Source organism: Chenopodium album, chromosome 23, assembly GCF_948465745.1.
Source record: "Chenopodium album chromosome 23, dcCheAlbu1.1, whole genome shotgun sequence".
Taxonomy (NCBI): domain Eukaryota; kingdom Viridiplantae; phylum Streptophyta; class Magnoliopsida; order Caryophyllales; family Amaranthaceae; genus Chenopodium; species Chenopodium album.
Window position 1 is genome coordinate 33705236 of NC_137856.1, and position 22109 is coordinate 33727344.

The 22109-nt window shown below is 36.3% G+C and overlaps 3 protein-coding genes across 3 annotated transcripts; 2 read left to right on the plus strand and 1 right to left on the minus strand.

Moving 5' to 3' along the window:
* The first annotated feature begins 7411 nt into the window (after positions 1 to 7411).
* Positions 7412 to 11169, plus strand: LOC145608623 (gluconokinase-like). Its single transcript, XM_081664237.1, has 5 exons — positions 7412 to 7472; positions 9446 to 9496; positions 9570 to 9612; positions 10304 to 10383; positions 10502 to 11169. Exons 2-5 carry the CDS (start codon positions 9478 to 9480, stop codon positions 10927 to 10929), a joined length of 570 nt encoding a protein of 189 aa, XP_081520363.1. The 5' UTR covers positions 7412 to 7472; positions 9446 to 9477; the 3' UTR covers positions 10930 to 11169.
* A 3954-nt stretch (positions 11170 to 15123) lies between these two features.
* LOC145608332 (cell division cycle 20.2, cofactor of APC complex-like) lies at positions 15124 to 17706 on the plus strand. Its single transcript, XM_081663948.1, has 4 exons — positions 15124 to 15434; positions 15800 to 16066; positions 16368 to 16637; positions 16730 to 17706. Exons 1-4 carry the CDS (start codon positions 15375 to 15377, stop codon positions 17450 to 17452), a joined length of 1320 nt encoding a protein of 439 aa, XP_081520074.1. The 5' UTR covers positions 15124 to 15374; the 3' UTR covers positions 17453 to 17706.
* An 836-nt stretch (positions 17707 to 18542) lies between these two features.
* On the minus strand, positions 18543 to 21061 carry LOC145609087 (protein VASCULATURE COMPLEXITY AND CONNECTIVITY-like). Its single transcript, XM_081664650.1, has 3 exons — positions 20801 to 21061; positions 19674 to 19876; positions 18543 to 19051 (listed from the first exon to the last, which is right to left on the minus strand). Exons 1-3 carry the CDS (start codon positions 20903 to 20905, stop codon positions 18724 to 18726), a joined length of 636 nt encoding a protein of 211 aa, XP_081520776.1. The 5' UTR covers positions 20906 to 21061; the 3' UTR covers positions 18543 to 18723.
* Between the last annotated feature and the right edge of the window lie 1048 nt (positions 21062 to 22109).

Here is a 22109-nt window from a genome sequence, read left to right on the forward strand (position 1 = left end):
TAAGGTGCTGGGTCACTGTCACCTGTATTGATCATCACTCATCGACCGCATACCGGAGGTGGATGAATTTTTTGATAAACGATGAGTTCGTGGAGGAGGATGCTTGGCACTGAAGAAACTTGTTATGAAAATTACAAGTAAAAAGGAACACAAAAAATAAAAGTAATTAGGCTCGAACTCAAGACTTGTGTGACTGGGCCTTGCTAATTGGGCTTTATCCCAATCCCTCCAACCACTAAGCTACAAGATTGTATTGCTAACTTATAACCAAAAATAATGCTTATATCTTATTTTCCAATAGGCGACATTTAAAAAAAAAAAAATTAATAAGAACATTAGGCCTATGTATTCAGGGGTTACACAAGACTTTAGACCAACAAATAGCAAAGTGACTGAGCGGCGGAGTTTGAAATATAGGGTTCCTTTTAGACAAATAGCAATTATATCTGATAATATTCGGTTATTTTTCGAATGTCGAATATCCGAAAAATTTGAAAATCAGTATTTGAATCGAATCAAATACAGATCGAAATTTAAAATTTTCGGATTCAAGGATAGTTTTGAACAGCACTTACAAACGTTTATGTATCAAATCACTCGGTTCGATGAAATTTTACAACGATAAGGTGCTCCGTTATTATCAAGTGCTAATACTGTTATTATTGGTTTGTGTACGATTATTGTTAGTTTTTATACTGTTATTGTTAATTTATATACTTGGGTAATTCAACGGACATTTTGACGTTACGTTTAAAAGAATTACGTCAATCTTTTTCCACGGTGTGTAACATTTAGACATTTAGAAATAATTTAAGAAACAATTATATGTTTCACAAAAAGAAAAAAATACACTAAACTATGAGGAATAATATTTATATGCTTTATACAAGTATATATATCTACACAATATTTAGCTTAATTGAAAAAATCGCAGACATAACATTAAGACGAACAGATTCGAAATGTCGCTCAAACCATCTAATCTACTTGAAATGTGTAGTGGCGGCAAATGTGGGCGGATACCTTTAATTGTGAAAATTTAAAAACAAAGAAGTGAAATGTCTTGCGGGAAACACTATACTTTTACCCGCGTAAATTACTTACTTCCTCTTCCTTAAATAGCACTACATTTACATGAAATCAAAGACAATCTTACCCGCAAAAATGGTGAAGCGTAACCTAGCCATCCCAGTTTCTTTGATTAAAACACAAAACCCCAGGAACTTAAACAAATTCAAAAAACAATTGAATGGAATTATCCGAACCCCAACTATGAAACTAATGAAAAACAACCTCCCAAGTTCTTTTACAGAAATACCAATTAGAAAGGGGGTCTTATGTGAGATTAAAGATCCAAAATTGAGTGAAGGGAAGGTAAATTTAACATTGGTCGATTCAGTAGAAGCAGTAGCGTGGGTGGTGAACGGAATCCAAACGGATTCAGATTTTGTACGAATCACAACAGGAAACAAAGCCACTCCGGCTCATTTGCCGGACCTATCAGATTTGGCGCTACAACCCAAGGTTTTTAAAGTTTTCATTGCTTGGTTCATTGCAAAATTTGGTGGGTTACATGGGCCTGGATCTGAGAAAATTATACCAAAATCAATTAGAAGTGTTATAGATCCAACTTCAGAATTGCCACCAGTAATGGAACTGTGCTGGCTGTCAAAAGGGGAACACTCAATAAGCCTACAGAGTTACAGAAATGATTTCAAGATTTTCAACGTTGAGGCGCCAATGTATGCAACAGAGTTGTCTGTTCAATGCTCTACAAATTCGAGCAACATATTAGATGGAAGAAGTGCACTGCTAACGGTGGACGTCACAGAGCCTGAAATCATGGATTTCAGGTTCACCAGCACAAAGTTTTTCGTCTGGAATTGTCGGGACATGGCCAGAGAAACCTTTTTCCCTTCTCTGTCCACAGCAATAGACTTACATATGCCAGATGTGGTTGTGTTGACAGAAACTCGCGTATCGGTAAACATGGCAAGACTTATACTCCATCCACTTATGCCATACCGGGTTTGTGGCGTAGCTAGGTCACCGACCCTTGGTGGCACAATTATCATCACCTTCAGAAAGGAGCTTCTGTTAACAAGGTTGATAGCTTCAAACAACACATCCTTCAAATGGGCCTTGATCCATTTGGCTTAATTGTATAATTCTGTATGGGCTTCAAATAGCTAATTTGCATTTACATATCATATTTTGGTTTACTAAGTTATGTTGCTTAAATCATAGTGTGGGCTGTATTAAAGTATTAACATTTCGACTAAAATAGCATGTAAACCTTGGAGGTTGTAAACAAAACCATGTTTTGTAATTTGTAAACTTTATTTATGAACTTATTTATGGTCTAGTCCATCAAGATGGCCCAAATATTAAAACTACATTAGAGATTTTGTTCATGACTCAAGTGAAATACACATCAGCCCAAGATAGTTACATCATCAACACAAGTTATTATAAGCACAAAATATCAATCTAGAATATGATAAAAACCCAATATGAGCCCAATATAAGCCCAATATAAGAGATAATAAATTAAATAATCTCAACCCATATTAACATACAAGATAAAGTTCACAATATCAGCCCAAAGATAGTATAACATAAAGTACACAAATAACAGCCCAAGTTAAGACAAATAAAGTACCCAACATTCGCCCAAATTTGGAAAGTTAACCATAGAAACACTGGAATAGTAGAATGTCTTAAAAATAAACATACACTATGATACAGCTTCAGACAAATTATTAGATCAGTCAATCACTCTTCCATAAACAAGCCGTTGTACATACACTACGGATGAGATTTGCCTTTCACCTAGCGTTATTGTTGAAATCCCCAAACCATCAGCGGCTGGAAGTTACACATGAAACCATCAACGTGTTGCCTGATTTATCGGACAGTGAGTTATTGTCCAAATCTCTAAGCAGCTGATCATAGCTACGTATCTGCAAAAGTGAATGAATGTATGTTGTAAGCAGATTTAACATAAATTCCCCTTTAAAGTACAGTCATATTAATACTCACTTTTTTGCCAGTACATGAATTCAAGATATACAAATAACAATCAGAACCACACTTCAAAGCCACTAACAACCGCGACAAAGGCCTCTGTGTCTCAAAGTCCTGAAACATAGACCTATTATAAGCCATATATACACTATAAAAAGTCACATAACTGATAATATAAATGCAAGTGTTCATTCACTCACATGTGAAACAAGCACCATAAAACCAAAACACCTGTTCGAAATGAAATCAGCCACCACATTAAGACACCATGACTGACTCCTAACGGCTCCACAAAACTTTAAAAATACCACCTGCATCAGTATAAGCAATCAGATCCAGCAACAACCAAGTTGTCAAAATATCATAGGATAGTAACAACAACCAGAAACCCACCAAACTGAATGCGTACTGTGTGATCGGTCGCGTACTACAGTACTGCTTCCCAGCAATGTATTGACAGAGCTTAACCATTTCATCAGATTTAAGAGGATTTGAATACAGCAACCTACAAACAACAAAAGCCAAACCAATTAGGTACATAGCGACAGCTGATCAAGAACCACATGTAACTAGACTTAACAAACCTATTCATTTCATCACCATTCATAACCAGTAGTTGGAGTTCCCCAACAATAGAACTGCCGTTCAATGGACAAAATTTCAAACGGTGGCCAGTTGAAATACAATGGCATATGACACATACAATTGGTACCTCATCCCCTGAGCACTTCTGCCTTAAGTTGTTGGTCAATGAAACACGGCGTGGTGTGGGCTTGAACCATTTACGGGGCCTGCTTAAAACCACGCGCTCCTAACAAAAAAAACAAATCAGCTAATCAACCGAAACATCATCTCCTACCTTATAATAATTTAACATCATCAACAGAATATTGTAAAACCTCATCAGTGGTAGGGCCATCTGTGTCCCTTGCTAATAGTGGATGTCGTTCACCATACGCCACATCTAAGCTCTGCGATTGAAGAACAATTAAACAATGTCTGGTTCAGACCAACACCAGCCAGGCAAATATCAGAAATTATATCTTATGGACATTAAAAGGTTCTAACATACGCCAAGTAACCCAAAGTCACCACCATTTGGCAGGCGGTCATCCTTAATAGCATCACGTATACGATTCATCGTCCACACTTCAATCCGTGGAAAAACTCCCCATTCAACAGGTTGCCTGTTAAGCCGATCCAAATACAAAACCTACAACATCAAAATTGTAAAGGTTACAGGATAAAAAACAAACTACAAAAAAATAAAACACAACCACACAGCAAAATCCATCTTTAAAATTAAAGGATGAAGGATGATTACCACAGCAAATAAAAGACAACCACCACACCCACTAGCATAACCATGAAAATAAAATCGTCTGGCAAATGTAGCTACACTATCCATAAGTTTCTTCAGCACAAGACTGCACCAGTCATACTCATAAGCAACTGGTGCACATACTAGAGATGGTAGGAGATCAGAAGCCAATCTGGATGATTGAGTTGGACATAACAACATGTCCAGGGACAACAACAAAAATAACATCTTAAACTCATCAGCCTCGTTTTCCTCCCAATGTCCCTCCACCCTGTCCATTAATTTCTTATTCACTGGGATGCCCTCTGATTTATAGTGCCGTCCTGTTTTATTTGATTTACTATTCCATGATTTACCATACCTACCCATAATTTGGTGAATCTTTTCCAAACTCTCTTTGGTCATTGTTTTATATGTTGGAACTTTCATCCCACTGTTAGGGATACCTAGTACCCAATGTACTTGGTTCTTTGATAGTGCAAACACCCTGCCATCTGTAGTAGTAAGTGTACAATTGAAAGGATCTATACGAGTCATAAGCCAGTAAGACAACTGCCTCGGGAGATGCATGTCTCCTACGAAGTGTAGCAAACCTCCAAACCCCATTTCCAAAACCCATTTTACTCTTCGATCATCAAATGTCTGACAAATTCTTGCAAAAGTCTCAATGCGACAAGTAGTATTAGGAGGCTGCAAATGATTACACAATAAAATAAAAAACCACTTCATCCAAAAACAAAACCTTTCTCAAATGGAGATATATGATACAAGTATTCTCACCCGACATCTAACATGATCTCGTCTAAGTAAGACCTCCCCTTTAGCTTTAAGTTGTCCACCAATTGTTAATGTGTCATCCTGCCACAATTAACATAATCAATACCAAGATATTTCATCAATACACCAAAATATTTCATTAATGGTCAATATTCTATCATAACAGGAATAAAACCAAACCACAAAATATGCCACTCGTTTGAATACCTTAAACACATCCGGAGATAAAAACTTGTTGACAGGCCAAGGCTCCTAACAGAGAACAGTATCAGTAAAAACTAATCTGAAATAAAGCATCAGTAAAAGAGCGCAGTTGGATACCTTAAAACGATCATCTGCTCGACAATCAATCGACTTCCGCTTTAAACACCTTCTCCCATTTTCCTATTACAATGATTGTAATTATAACACTTAATTATGTTGCAAACCAGTAATGGTACATTAACTAACTACGGAAATAATGCAGCTCAATAATCCAATTCACAATTGAATGGCATAATACTGCAGCTCAATAATTCAATCCACATACGGAAATAATGCAGCTCAAAAATCCAATTCACAATTGAAGGGCATAATAATGCAGCTCAATAATTCAATCCACATACAATCCGATTGTTACAAGTGGAGAGCATCAAAAAACAAATTCTTCTTCGAATCAATTAACGAAAACAATTGTTTCAAAAATTTATTCATAAAAATGAATTGGACTCTTAATTTACAACATATAATAGTTTGTACAATAACAATAAATCAAACCGATATTACTTCGAAAACAACTTGCATTATAAGATTAGTGTACCTTCATCGGCATCGGGTTCACAGTGTTTTGCTCCTGATTGTGGATTAAGTTGCTCAAATCCATTGATAACCCTACTCCCGGAAAATTCGCTTTACAGACAGTACAGGAAACACCCGAAATAATGTTCAAGGGTTCAGAACAAGTATTTGTTGTTGGAGTAGTGGATGAAATGGCAATAATGAAGAGTTAGGGTTCGTCAAGTCGAAGAATTAATGTTCGTCGACAAGAAAGAAGCAAACGAAACGAAGCAAACGTCGTCTACTACTTCAAAACGGGGGTTTGCCTACGGGAAGTGTAAATTACGCCCCTTAATGACAATAATGCCCCTCAGTTAATGAGGGAAAAGACAACGACACCCTTATATCAACAAAAATTGTTGATATGCGATATCAACTTGCATTTCCTCTATGTGAAGTAAGTTATAAGCTTTAGAACATTGATTCTATTTACTACCTCCTTCGATCCTTAATATAGTTCCTATTTGATTAATTTTGACCAAATTATGAAAACTTTGATCATAAATTTCCGTTAATTTATAAGAGATTATATGTTCACGTGAGATCTTGTTAGTTCATCGCATTGTATATTTTATTAATATCAAATTTGTATAATTTTTACACGTATAGAAATAAAGATATAGACGTTTAAGACACGTCTTGAAGACCGTGAATATTGAATAGTCAAAAAATAATTATATTTAGGGACGGAGGGAGTAAGATTTTTAATTATTGATGACTAGGGATCGCAATGGGGCGGGTCAGATGCAGATGATGGTACCTCCATACCCATACCCATACCCGCCTAAAAATCTTGTACCCATCCCTCGCCCCACCACACGTGAAGGGTACAATATCCACGTCCATACCTGCCCTGCCGGGTACAAGCTAAGATCCATTCCCGCGCCCACCACCCACTTGGATATCCATACCCACCTCATAGCCGCCCCAAAACCGTCCCAAACCCACTGCTATGATGCCGTATTGTATCACATTAATGACAATTATATCAATTTAGGTTAAAAAATTTTGGGACTCTTATTGTTTTGGCTTATTAGGCCTTAGGGGGTATCAAGTTTCATAAATTCTATACTCTTCTAACGGAAATATGGGGCGAGTATAGGGCGGGGCGGGTCTACTCTAAAATTCATACCCGCCTCATCACCCATGGCGGGTACACATTTTATGCCCATTACACGCCAAACTCCCTTCATCCCCACCGGAAATGGGGTGTGTCTCCCATTTAACCCGACCCACTGTCATCTCTGATGAGTAGGCAAAATCCCTAAACTATTAGGCCGGAATTCGAAAATAATACTCCTTGGTGGCTAAGGGGCCAAATTGCCTCACCTAATAGTTGAGGAACTAAATTCTACAAATACATTAGTTTAAGGGGCCGTATTTTAACTCATACTAAATGTTTGGCAGTTTGGCAAATTGGTAATTTCTCTCTTACTTCACCTAAGACTTCAACGCTTATAAGAAATCAAGTGCAGTCGTGCAGAACCCAAGAAATTCTACCAAAAGAAAGTCTCGCGTCCTCCATATTTTGGTAATGAAATCTTATCCTTTTTTGTTTTTCATTTGATTTTGCTTGCTAAATTTCTTGTGAATTGTGATATACCCTCTTTGTTGGGAGATTTCTTGTTTAAATTTTGGTGCATATTCCTGTTTTTTCCGTTCTCTCAAGTTGGGTTTTTAGGATTTTTTTTGCTGCACAGAATTCAGAGGATGATGAATATGATAAATTTTACTTTAATGGGTGAATTGAAATATTTAAAATTTGATTTGAGAATCTGGGTTTAATAATTTTAGTTCAATTGTTGCTTGTCTGCTTGGTATGGTTTTGATTTAATATATATGTTGAATTAATTAAGAATCTAAAAGTTTTGTTCATATGATAGAATCATATAATGCTCTAATTTGATTGGAAGTTGACAAATGCTAGGTGCTTAAAGTTGCCTTCTTTAGTCTGATTGAGTCTTGAAAGGCTATATAGTATTTAGTTGAGATGCTTATAAGGTGATTTGATGTTGATCAAACCATGAAAACTCGAATTTGAATGGAAATTGAAAATTGACCATTGAGGTAGTTGTTGGCAGTTAGTCTAGGAATGCGTCTTGTTTGGAAGACCCAAGTGGATATTCTTAATACTTTTGGCTTGAACTCTACATAGGATGCATCACTAGTGCTATTAGGAGTATAGGAGCTAGAATATGGTAGGCCGGTCTGTGAAAAGGAGCTTGCAAGTAACTTGTGATTTTGATTAGATCATGAAGTTTTATGTTCAAAACTGTACGAGGTCGTGTGGTATGAGTTCATGAGTATCAGAATATGAATTCAGAATGTGGATAGAAGGCAATGCTATATACGAGGTTGAGCTTCAATTTAATTTAAATGTACCAAGGGAGAGTATTTCCATTAAATGCAGCGATTTGCAAGTTTGGAGATTTTGTAGGTAATGAAGAAACTGTGTGTAATGTCATTTTGTCTATTTATTTATGTCTGATTTGTTCACTGGTCTACAGAAACCAGGGTATATATTCACTATTTAAGTAGTTATAGGCATGTAGCTAGTTTGGAAAGAATATAGTTGTTCTAGGAAGCAATTTGTGACTCCATTGTCTGATTTGTATCTGATTTTATGTACATGACCTTTTGATTGCTTTTCAATGCTCTAGACTCCTCATTTTCTTGTGTCTGTGCCACTTTTAAGGCGTGAGATGATGTTCTATAATCTTATTTGAGCCAGTTTCTAGGGATGAAGTCATGTTGGCTTTCTTCAGGAATGAAGTATGTATTCCAATCAAATTCATTTGGACAAGCAAATGCCTCAGTGCACATCTGTATGCCAGGCTGCACTATTACGTCTATAGTTAAATTGAACAAGCCCCCCAAATGTTACTGTAGAGCTGCTGCTTCTGTGAACTACAACTCTTGTCTAGGTGTGTGGAGTGTGGATGATTCTATGATTATTATCGTCCCCCCCCCCCCCCCCCAAAAAAAAAAAAAAAAAACCACCAACTAACTCTAAGGCTCTAAGCATCTTAACGACATTCGCTGTGTTCTGAACTTCTGATTATGTTGGATTAGGAAAGGGGATAGATAAGAATAAAGGTGAAAGGCAAATGAAGAAGTTGATATACTACTTAACTACTTGTAGAGTTAAGCGGATTAGTTTGCTACTCTGTTATCTTGAGACTCATTTAAGGGGTGAAATTGCTCTTCTGTGTTTTAATGACTCGTATTAGGGGTGTCTTTCTCCTTGCTAATCTAATTTGAGCTGGTCAAATATTGAAGAAATGTTCTAGCAATTACATCTCCCTTTTTATCCCAAGCATGCTCATTTTCACGTGCATTACATGTTGTTAATTCAAACTGTCTGTTCCATCCCCGTTTTGCTTATCTTGATCCCAGATACATGCTTTTGATGCAACCGAGTTGTAAAGTTTGAACTTTGAATACAAGCTGAAAGTGTGACTTTATATTGTCTTCCTAATATTTGACTATAGTAAGTGATTCCAGGGGCACAGTGTGCTTCAGAATCCTTCTCAGAAATGGCACCTATAGTTCCAGGTGATTGTTACATCAATGTATATGTATTCCTCATTTGATATAAGTATTACTCACACATCTAATGAATATACAGGAGCGGTTATCGTGATTATGGGTGTTAGCGGTGCTGGAAAAACGTAAGTCTTAAAAAGTTTCTTTAGGATGTTTTGTGATATGTGCATGTTTTCATTCTGTTGAAATGCTGTGGGGGATTACAATCATTTTCTGAACAGTTGAGATGTTTGCCATTATGCTAATATGCTTTATTGATTTCACATCTTTCCAAGAAAAGGATTGTTGGTCGGATCCACGTATTTTCATTGAATCATATTTCTGAATTCCGAGGAAGAAAAGAACGAAAATGGTTGTAATATCTGGATGGAATTTTATGATAGGGTTATAAGAAAACCTTGCATATTGTAAAACTACAAGAGAAAAGACATGAGATACAACCCATTAGTTGGATTCAGTTGCATATATTTCCCATAATCTTGCAAATACATAAACCAACAGTCCTGTAGAAAGTTGGATTGCAGTGATGATCTTTCGGCTGAATCCCTTGATGAGAGTAGTGATTTTAATGCTGGACATAATCCACCAATGCCTTGCTAATATTTGAAATTGCAAAGATGAGTGTACTGTTATATATATTATCAAACCACTCGTGTCATGCATTGATGTGTATTGTCAGTAAAATCTTGAACATGCAGGCACCTATGGTCTGCTATGGCATCATATCTTATTGGATGTAATAATTTTTATACATCATTTGAAATTTGCTGATGATTGTTTGCCTCTAATGATGTCTTGTGATTTTTCATTTATTAGAACTATAGGTAATCATCTAGCTGAAGCTGCAAACTGTACTTTTCTTGATGCAGATGACTTCCACCCAGATTCTAACAAAGGTAGCTACACTATGTAAATCCGGAGCTTTACTGTAATATATTTCCAGTTTATAAGCTAATCTATTGATTAGTGGAGATAATTCATCCAGATTTTCTTATGCATCGCCATTTATAATAGAAAAGATGAGAAAAGGAATTCCACTCTCAGAGGAAGATCGGATGCCTTGGCTTCAAATGTTATGCAATGCATTGAAAGAGCGCATAACAAATGGGAAAATTACAGTTCTTGCTTGTTCAGCTCTGCGGAAGAATTACAGAGAAATACTTAGATCGTCAGACCCAAATCATATTCCAGGGAGTCAGGGTAGCTCTGTAAAGTTTGTTCTTCTTAAGGTTCCCGTTGAAGTACTTGCTGATCGGCTGAATAAAAGACTGACAAACGGGGAACATTTTATGCCACCTTCATTGTTGCAGTCTCAGTTAGAGTTACTTGAGATTGATGCCTCTGAAGATATACTTCAAGTTGATGCTACTCAGGATCCCACAATTATTGTGGAAACTATACAACATTCGCTTGTCCAGTGGAAGATAATCGAAAGCTACTGACAGGATTGCTATACAGATACACACATTTCTGTTTTACCCGATTCTATATGGCTTCAATTCTTTTCCTAGATAAGGTCGTAAGCTGATACAAAAAAAAATAAAAAAATAAATAAAAAATTAAAAAGAAAAGATAAGGTCGAATAGCTTGATAATTGAATAAGTAGATATGGAAAAAGTTGTGTTGTAAACTTGTAATTCAACTGGTTCTACAACTATGAATGTATATGTTGTTGATGATCCCTTGTGTTGTAAACTTAACATGCATTTGGCAGAGATGTTTGAGGAATGAGGAGATGGAAGGGTGGTGAATCCCTCCAACCCTTCCATCTCCCCCCCATGTGATGGAGGTTCGATTCCTCATAGCCCCCTTTCCTGTGATAGGAAGGGAGCCCCTCCCCGTAGTTTACCGTGCAATAAAAAAAAAAAAAAAAAAATGGCAGAGATGTTTATTTTACTAATAAATTTTGTCCAATCATCCATCCCCCAACTCCCACCTCATTTAAATACAAACCATAAAAATAAAAAATAAATAAATAAATAAATAAATAAATAAAAACTTGTATATCATTACATGTATATGTAGGGAGGGGGAGGACATTCGTGGAGTCCATGCCTTCCGTACCACCACAAGAATGGTTGTTCTTGGGGGGATCCTGCTCCTAAACAACTCGTTGATGATTGAGTGTCGAGGGCCCATGTTACGAAAGACCCGTAATAAATTTGTGGTACATAAAAATGCGATTTAATCTTCTTCTTTGTTTTTTTTTTTTTTCCAGGGAAAAACTGTGTTGTAATCTCAATTACATCATAACATATTGTGGCTCTTTTACACTTTTTTTTTTTTAAAAAAAAAAGAAAAATAATTGTTTCAACACTTCATTGTTAAGACATAATTAAATGCCTCAAGAAAGTATTGTTCACCACTATTAGTTTTAGCATCAATAAATACATCCTTTAAAGATAAGTGCACACACGTGCTAATACACCATTTTGAGCATTATTATATATAATCATGTAATTATTATTATTATTATTATTATTATTATTATTATTATTATTATTATATCTCAAAAACAAAAGTCATACAACCTACAATAAATTAGTGGGAAGCCGAGATACAATCTGGGCCCCCACTCCTCTAGCTATAGCAAATCCTACCCTAGTGAAGATATGAGCTGCAGCACGAGCCCCAATGTCTTGCGTCGTCGAGAACCTCTGAATCCGCTTCAGTAACGCAACAGCCTCCTTATCTAATTCCCCAAGCGAAGAAAAGGAGAAGGGAATGAAACCATATCCAATAGCCTGACATCGAGCCTCATACTTAACCCGCTTCCGATGAGCAGCATCAGCCACAACCCGCCCAGGAATAAAGTCAGATAGCCCTGACTGTGTCAAAGGAGAAGACCCTGTCAAATCAACACAGACATCGCGACCACGATCCCATGAATAAAGTAACACATCCGCAGGTCTGAGGGCCTCGTCGTTCTCTCCAGCCAACCCAATGTCAACCTCTTTTCTCGCTGAAATCCCAGAACGATAACAAACATCAACAAGGGTATCCCGAACAACATTATGCCGATGTTTAATACCCACAATACCAGCACAAGACACCGCGTGATCACCGAAAATATCTCCAGCAAAAACCCTCGAACAAGCAGAGCACAACGTGGAGATAGAGAACAATGGAACACCCAACCGATAGGACAACACACATCGATAAGTCTTGGCGTTCATCGTCTGACCCAACCCCGAAATAGGAACCGCCCGAAGCCAAGCAGAGGTGTGATCACCCTGCTGTGATTTCCACAATGCTGATTGTCGAGGAGTTAAAGAATAAACAGATTCTGCAGAAGCGGTAATCTTTGTGAAATATATATCTGCCAATTTCTTCATGAGTTTAGGGGCAGCGACCTCACTCGGATTACTCAAAATGTCAGACTCCACTGTTCCATTAAACAGACACAACGCATCCTCAAAGGCTCGTCCAAGACCAACAATGCCAGTATGCCGAAGAAGTTGTGTCTGCAACCCAACAGACTGCAACCGAGAAGCAAGAAAAGCATAGTGACGAACATCACCTGCAGAATAAACACCAAGCCCTCCAAACGCAAATGGTAAGGTGGCAAGCCGCCACTGCCAATCACCAAACCCAGGCCCCGAAGCGGTAACAATACGCTCCAAGGAAGATCGAAGAGCTCCATCAAAAGTGCGCTGAGCTACCTCAAAAGTACTAGGAGGACAAGTACGTAATGCAAAGTAGAGTTTTGAAACTCCAGTACATGCCCTAAGTAACAACAGTTCACACTGAGGATCATCTAGCATAGCGACCTTATCCATAAGGGCAATGGTCTTGGTCACCCTCTGCATCACAAGCTCACCACTGAAACCAGAATCGGAACTAGCGGGACCTCCAAGCAACCTAACACCACGCAAAGGTCGAGCAATATTAGGCGGAAAGACACCCACCAGCCTGTTTCGAGGGTCTTCCGTAGGCCAGAAAACTTCAGTTTTTTCCACGTTAAGACATAACCCAGAACGAGGTCCTTCCTCCATAATCAACTGCAGAACTTGCCCCACCACCAAAGTGTCTCCAATAATCGTGCCGTCATCTAAATACCAAGCCTGAAGACATACATCAAAAGTCTCTCTAATTTTACACACCAGAGGTTGTAAAACCAAAGAAAAAAGCAAAGGACCAAGGGGATCACCCTGCTGCACCCCTTGAGATGACCATAAGGTTTGGTCCCCATAGTACAACCTGGCTGGATTAGAATAGCAGAATTCAACCCATCGCGAAATGCCTGGACAACGGCGACGTACCTCACTTAACATCATGTACTTTTTAGATAAACTTATATGGCAACAAAAGTTTATATAATAATATAATAAAGTTCCTCGAAAAAATAGTTTATATAATAAATATAATTTTATATACTTCGTATTAGTTAAAAAACCAAGCTAAAATTAAAATGTACATATATAGTACAAAAGTTAAATTGGTACACTTCTTCAAATTCATATAAAAAATAAGTATTATTCACCCTTAGATTTTTTTTTTCTTTTTTTTTTTTTAAAGTCTCACCCTTAGGTATTGATAACATATTAATATCTCTTGTGGTTTTCTAAATCAACTATTTTATGATTTTCAGTTTTCACATCTTAATATCTCTAGTGATCTCATTATTATTATTATTATTATTATTATTATCATCATCATCATGTACTTTTTAGATAAACTTATATGGCAACAAAAGTTTATATAATAATATAATAAAGTTCCTCGAAAAAATAGTTTATATAATAAATATAATTTTATATACTTCGTATTAGTTAAAAAACCAAGCTAAAATTAAAATGTACATATATAGTACAAAAGTTAAATTGGTACACTTCTTCAAATTCATATAAAAAATAAGTATTATTCACCCTTAGATTTTTTTTTTCTTTTTTTTTTTTTAAAGTCTCACCCTTAGGTATTGATAACATATTAATATCTCTTGTGGTTTTCTAAATCAACTATTTTATGATTTTCAGTTTTCACATCTTAATATCTCTAGTGATCTTTTTTTTTTTTTTTCTTGTTATTGAAAGAATCTCTTGTGACCTTCTAAATCAACCATTTTATGATTTTCAGCTTTTCACACCTCAATATCTTTTGTGATTTTCTAAATCAACCATTTTATGATTCACAGTTTTCACACCTTAATATCTCTTGTGATCTTCTAAATCAACCATTTTATGATTTTCAACTTCTCACACCTTAATTCCTCTTGTGATCTTCTGAATCAACTATTTTATGATATCGGCTTTACACTCCTTAATATCTCTTATGATTTTCTAAATCAACCATTTTATGATTTTCAGTTTTTCACACCTTAATATCTCTTGTGATACCATTTTATGATTTTGACACATTAATATCTCTTGTGATCTTCCAAATCTACCCTTTTATGATTTCATTCTTTTTTTTTTTTTGAAACAATAATAGATAATTTTTTTTTATATATATATATATATAAAAAAAAAAAAAAAAAAAAAAAAAAAAAAAAAAAAAAAAAAACCCGGCCCAACTTAAGGACACAAACCGGGCGCCGCTCACCAACTCACCTCTCCAAAAAAATCAAACGTCTCTCAAAAAATATAGCCGTTGGGACCCTTGTGAAACAAAAACCCTAATTGCTATATAAACCCCCAAATTCAACCATCATAATCACAATTAATCAATCTGCTCTCTATATCTCTCTCTCATTTCACTGCGATCTTATAATTATCTCTCTAATCGGCTGATTTTCTCTCTCTTTACAAGCTAACAATTTTTTTGCAGGAAATTTGGTTTCATTTCTTCAATTCATTTCAATTATTGTGCTGTTATTGCTATCATCTTTTGTTTGTTGTTTGTGTTTTGGTTTGTTTTGCTGTAATTGTTTTGCAGAAATTCTTTCTAGATGAATCCCAGAAGTGCTTTCCAAGAAATCGCCCTTCCCAGGAAGAATTCCAAAGAAAATGTAATTTTTCTTCAAACCCTAATTTTCTGTTTCGATTTTCAATTTTTCGTGTTACGCATCTAATTTTGCTTGCCATTATGATTATTTTTTGAACCATAGTGTGAATTTGAAATAATTTCATTAGATTTTGTCGATTATTCTGGTGTTCATAAGATTAATTAATTATTTGGGGAGTTCAATTAAAAAATTAAATTGGGGAATTTTTTTTGGATGTCATTATTTAAACATCTCAATCAGTTTTATTTAGATTAAATTTCTGTTTGAATTACAATTTACAACACTCATTGTTCAAAATGATCATGAATTTGATTTAATAATTAATGGGTTGTATTTCTGAGTGTTTTTTTTCTTTTGATCTTTGGCAGTTGGACAGGTTCATTCCCAACAGATCAGCTATGGATTTCGATTACGCCCACTACATGTTGACCGAGAAGAAAGGTAAGGAGAACCCGGCTACGAGCTCGCCTTCGAAGGAGGCGTATCAGAAGCAGCTGAGGGAGGTGTTCAACATGAACAGGACAAGGATTCTTGCTTTCAAGAACAAGCCACCTGCTCCAGTTGAGTTCATGCCCCAGGAGTATGCTTCTGTCCAGCAATCGAAGCCCGTTAAGCCTCGCAGGCACATCCCTCAGGTAGTTTTCATATCTTATCTATATCGAATCAACGAAATCATTTGTGTTAATGAAGAAATGTAGTCTAATAGTACACTGATTCAACAAAACTCAAGATTTACTTGACTGTAATGTCGAACTTAAAGAAGTTGTATCGTAGTTTGTCGTTGTCATCTGTTGAATTGGTTGGTTTGGTGTATTAGTATTAGAAATCCTTAGGCTGTTAGCATTAGAGTGATAATATTAATTTTTGAGGATTTGTTTCTATACTGTGTTCAATCTTCTGTTTGTTGTGATCTGAATATCGATTTCTCGATTGCAGACATCAGAGCGTACATTGGATGCCCCCGATCTCTTGGACGACTACTACTTGAATTTGTTGGATTGGGGTAGCAGCAATGTTCTTGCAATAGCTCTTGGAACCACGGTGTACCTTTGGGATGCGTCTAGCGGGTCTACTTCAGAACTGGTTACAGTTGATGATGACAAGGGTCCTGTAACCAGTGTGAACTGGGCTCCTGATGGTCGTCACATTGCCGTTGGCTTGAACGATTCCGAAGTTCAGCTATGGGATTCGACATCCAACCGGCAGGTAGTTAAACAATCAATTGTACAGTCATTGCCTTTACTGTCTGGTTGAGTTTTGTTGGTTCAATTCTGACTGTCGTTGTTCTGTTCCTGTAGTTGAGGACTTTGAAAGGAGGCCACCGAGCTCGTGTTGGGTCACTAGCATGGAACAATCACATCCTCACCACTGGATCAATGGACGGGAAAATTGTTAACAACGATGTGAGGATTAGAGACCATGTTGTGGAGACCTACAGAGGACACCAGCAAGAGGTTTGTGGCCTAAAATGGTCAGCTTCAGGCCAACAGCTTGCTAGTGGAGGCAATGACAACATCCTTCACATTTGGGATCGATCGATGGCATCTTCGACTTCTGCTACTCAGTGGCTACACAGACTCGAGGACCACACCGCTGCAGTGAAAGCCCTAGCTTGGTGCCCCTTCCAGGGTAATCTGCTGGCTTCTGGTGGCGGTGGGGGTGACCGATGCATCAAGTTCTGGAACACCCACACTGGTGCTTGCTTGAACTCGGTTGACACCGGATCACAGGTCTGCTCTTTAATGTGGAGTAAGAATGAGCGTGAGCTGCTGAGTTCCCATGGTTTCACTCAGAACCAGTTGACCTTGTGGAAATATCCTTCTATGGTGAAGATGGCTGAGCTTACTGGCCATACATCCAGAGTTCTTTTCATGGCTCAGAGTCCTGATGGTTGCACAGTGGCTTCTGCTGCAGGAGATGAAACTTTGAGATTCTGGAATGTATTTGGTACTCCTGAAGTTGCTAAACCTGCACCAAAGGCAGCTCCTGAGCCATTTGCTCACGTAAACCGAATCCGGTGATCAATTACTACCCACCTCCTAAGGGAAGACAATCTGCAGTTTCGTTCTGTATATTTTGTGAATTTTATCTGCTCTTGTGAAATGTTTGCATTTTGTTGGTAAATAGGAACATTGGCTGTATTTAACTTGAGATAATATGTAAATGAAATACTTCGAATACTTTTTATATGTACTTGTAAAGAAAAGTGTTGAGTGCTGTGCTCAACAGTTTTGTTGATATATCACATATAAATGAAATTTTGTTTTCTGATGCATTTCTTTTCTCTTCAATGTTTCTTACGTAGTTTAAGAATTTCTTCACCAACAATTTTAGTTAAGGTTTGCTGATAGTGTGACCAACACCGGAACATGAGGGATAATCTCCAGTGGCGAAGACGCCTCGAGTCCTCAACAAAGAGTTGATTGAGTATATTTTTACTTACCAAGTTTGATTGAGTCCTCAATAACTAATAATTTTCATTTTTATTTTTAATTATGTGATTTCTGCCTTCAAAAAAAAAATAAAAAAAAATAAATAAAAAAAAACACAACATTGGACTCTTCTCATTGTCTTTTTTTTTTTTTGGGACCAACATTGGACTCTTCTCATTGTCTATTGTGAAACTTGCTATCATTTTCCAATATGCCTAAAAAAAGAAAAAGAAGTTGACTGGTAGTTTTTGTTGTAATGTATATCACACATTTGGTCAATATTGGAATCTTAGCAAAAGAAACAATAATTAAAGACTGCTTGTAGGACCATTCCAATGAGATGCAAAATTTACAATTGTAACAAGTGTTATTCACTTTAAGAAGTTAAAGTCACTATCTCAGGCTCTTTAATTCAATTTCAGTTTAGTTTGCTAAGACCTTGACCTTAATACGCCAGTTTTAAGGTTTAATAAGTTTTGATAAAGGCTAGTGCGTTTAAACTCGTAACAAAAAAATTGCTAAAGCCAATGAATAAATGAACACTGAACAAAGTCCACGTGTCGAGAATTATAACCAGAGACATTCACAATGATCAACGAGTGACAAGCAACTTCGACAAATATTCAAGCAGCTGCGAGTGATAAGATGAAGCAGCTCAACGATCATTATATAGACCCCAAATGTATTTACAATAGCTAGCTATATATTCTTTGAAGGAGGGGTGGGGGCACTAGAAATTTCCCAAAATAGAGGGAAAACAGAAAATTTCTAAAACCTGATCATTCTTGTGGAAAATCAGCCTGTCAAAGGACGGCTAGCTGACTCAGAAGAAAAAAAGGTGCTAATTTCGTATTAACTACTCAGGTGAATTGTCGCCTAACATACGTATCTTCATGCACGAACACAGGATTATGAGAAGTAGGGGGAACCTGAGGTTGGCCCATAGCAATGCCACTCTGATTGGGAGCAGCAGGGTTTCCGAATAGATTGTCCTTTCCAGATGAAATCGTTAGATAATACAAGATGCCAAGGGTAGCACTTGCAAGGCACAACACAGCAGCCACTGCAAAGACACCAGGCTTGACAACATAGCAATAGTAGTAGCTAAAGTACGCATTTTCAGCACCGTGTTGATCATTGAGGGCTGCGCCACCGAGGAGAAGGAGAAATGCTACGACAAAGGTGAACCTGCAAAATACATGAGAAAGAACACAAGTCACTGCTCATTCTTTGAACTGGCTTTATATATGAAGCACAACTATCAATATTAGCAAGTATTCCTCTTAGGTAATTAAGTATTTGACATCATGAAATAAATGACACTATCCTAGGGCATAAAAGTCGCTGAAGTTGGAGTAGCAACCAGACAAATGTATTGTTGATTAGGATATATCTTGCCAGTTCCTAAGACTGCTCAAAGATTCTCATTTAAACATCCAAAACTTTATCCAAGATATAACTTTATATCACACCATCTCCTAATTCAATGTATTTACATTTAAAATTCAGAAAGACTATTCAAGAGCAGTTGCAAAATTTGCAATCAGATACATCCTTGTCCAAATTGAAACAAATACACATGCAAATTAGTAACTCGAGCTTTTCTACAAACATAAAAATTCAAACAGGCACTATGATGTAGGAGCTATGCAGGATTTTTGGGTTTAAGGAATTGTGACACTATTATCATATTATGTGCTTCTTTGCGCCATGAATAGGAAGATTAAAGCATTTCCATCTAGCCTCATTTCCAAGCATTTCATGATGCAAAGCCTAGACATGAGTTAATGAAGCAAAGAAAGAGAAATACCAGGATATAATAAAGCAAATAAGGGCAAGAGTCCAATGAGTAGTTGAAGTATAGGGATTTCTTCGGCAACAAATACAACCACTTGCAACATTAACAATAACTTGAGCAGCTAAAAGGGCAACCGCTGCACTCGTCCCAAGCCCATAAGCTGGACTCCTTGGGTAAGAACATATACCAGGTTGAATTTCATTAACTTGGGAAGCCTGCAAGATAAAATTGAAATAGATAAAAACTGGTAAGCCCCTGAAATAAAACTTCTGTAAACTATCTACGATTAGATTAGTACACGATGACAACAATCACAATTGTTGATTTGTTGTTTGTAACCTACACAGTTACTGACAGAAAGGTTGGTTCCGAAAGACTTATTTGATGGGCTAGTCCAAGTTCATCAATCAATTATCGAGTCAATGAGTCACACACACCTCATGAACTCTTTTTTACACAACTAAGCAATGAGTATTCATCTCTAACCTTTCTATACCAAACTAAAACATACTCCAGTTTCGGGTTCTTACAACCAAATCTTAGTGACACATTAAATCACTCGAATGCAAAGATAGATAACCCCAAATGGATTACAGGATCAAAATGATGTTCACCATTTAAATCTTAACTAATTTTGGAACCATTCCATCAGTTGAAAAATCGCAGTGGGCAATTATGGTCACCGTTTCAATTTACAGCTGAAAAAGAGACAGGGCACCCATTTCAACTTACTGCCACTTTCTGCAATAGCATTTAGGACATACAAGTATATAACAAGGTTCAATTTTAAAACCCTAGATCTCTTATAACACATTAAATACTACAAATTAAAGCAGGAAATTAGAGGGCAAAATTAACAAGGGAAAAAAAATTCCCAAATCTCTTCAAATTGCACCAATTCCAGCACAAAGTAAGATAATTAATAAACAAATTTCATGCCAAATTATATAATTTTAAACCAAATGTTCAGACAAATTAACAGAAAAAACTAGTAGCAATTATAAACAATCTTTCCCACATACCCATTTCATAAAAACTTGTAAAATCATTAAATAATGAGCTAAAAATGAAATTAATCAAGAAAAATAAAACTGGGTATGTTTAATTTCATTGAAAGATTGAAACTATAATCAACTTACTTTGATTCTTTTACCCTCAGCAGCAAAACCAAGAACAGCTGCAAGAATCCCTAAAAAACCCACAACTATGCAGATTATTAGACTCTTCTTCTCAATCTTCATCATATTTTTCTTTGATTTCTCCTTCTTCTTCTACCTTTCTCTCTTTTCTTGTTCTTCTCTCTGTTTCACAGATATCCCGTGAAATTGTTTTCTAGAAAGTAAAGAAAAGAAGCAAACCTTGCTTAAGCAAGTGCAACTCTGCAAGTAGTGCAAGTTTACTGTATTTTGGGATTACTGCAACCTTACTTTACTACTCGTATCTGAGAGGATATTTATGTACAATTTTTTAAATCGCAATTTTTAAGTTACGCACTTGCTTTTGCAGATAATTTTAAGATAAATATACTCCATCGGTCTCTAAATTACCTTCTTATTTTATTTTTTTTTTTAGCAAGTAAATTTTTACCAAATTATCCTTATTCTCCAAATTTATTCCCAAAAGTCCCCAAATTATCCTTAAATCAGTGTGATGTGGCATTACTTTAATTACTTTTCCGTTTGGTAATTAATAGTTGCACAGAAAACATAATTTAATTGGTCCATGTAAATAATTGCATTCCATGTGCAGGATGAACTAGAAATGGAGGAAAGTTAGGCGTTTACAAATGCATAACAAGAGGTATTCATGTAATTATACATATGTACAAACGAATGCATATTCGGGTATCATTGGATGATCAAATGCTACCAGTCCTACCACTGAATATACAGTGACACTATATATGCATATAATGGTATTATATATGCATTCAGTTGTACAAAATTTATGCATAAATAGTACCACTGAAGATTCAATGGTACTTCCCTCCGTTCCCTTTTATTTTTGACGTTTGGAATTATGCGCGATTATTAAGAAATTGTGTAAAGTAGAGGAATATTGGAATAATTCAATGATTGAAAGTACAATTTTACTTTGTAAAAGAATATTGTACATGTGGGGTGAAGAATGTAAGAAGGAAAAAGAAGAGAGAGGAGAGAGAAAGTAATAATGAGTATTAGAAAACCATTAAAATAGAACTAAAAGTACAAATGCACATGGCAAAGTAAGGATATTTTAGTATTTATATTGTAAAGCAAGGGTAATTTTGTCAAAATATGACTATAAAAGGAAAGATGCTAAATGTAAAGAATAAAAAAGAACACCTAAAATGGAAACGTAAAGAACAAAAGGGAACGGAGGGAGTACCATATAAACTTTCAGTTGAACAATCAACATGTGGTCCCCCATCACGTGATACAATCCGACCAAAAAATAGACCTCTCTATT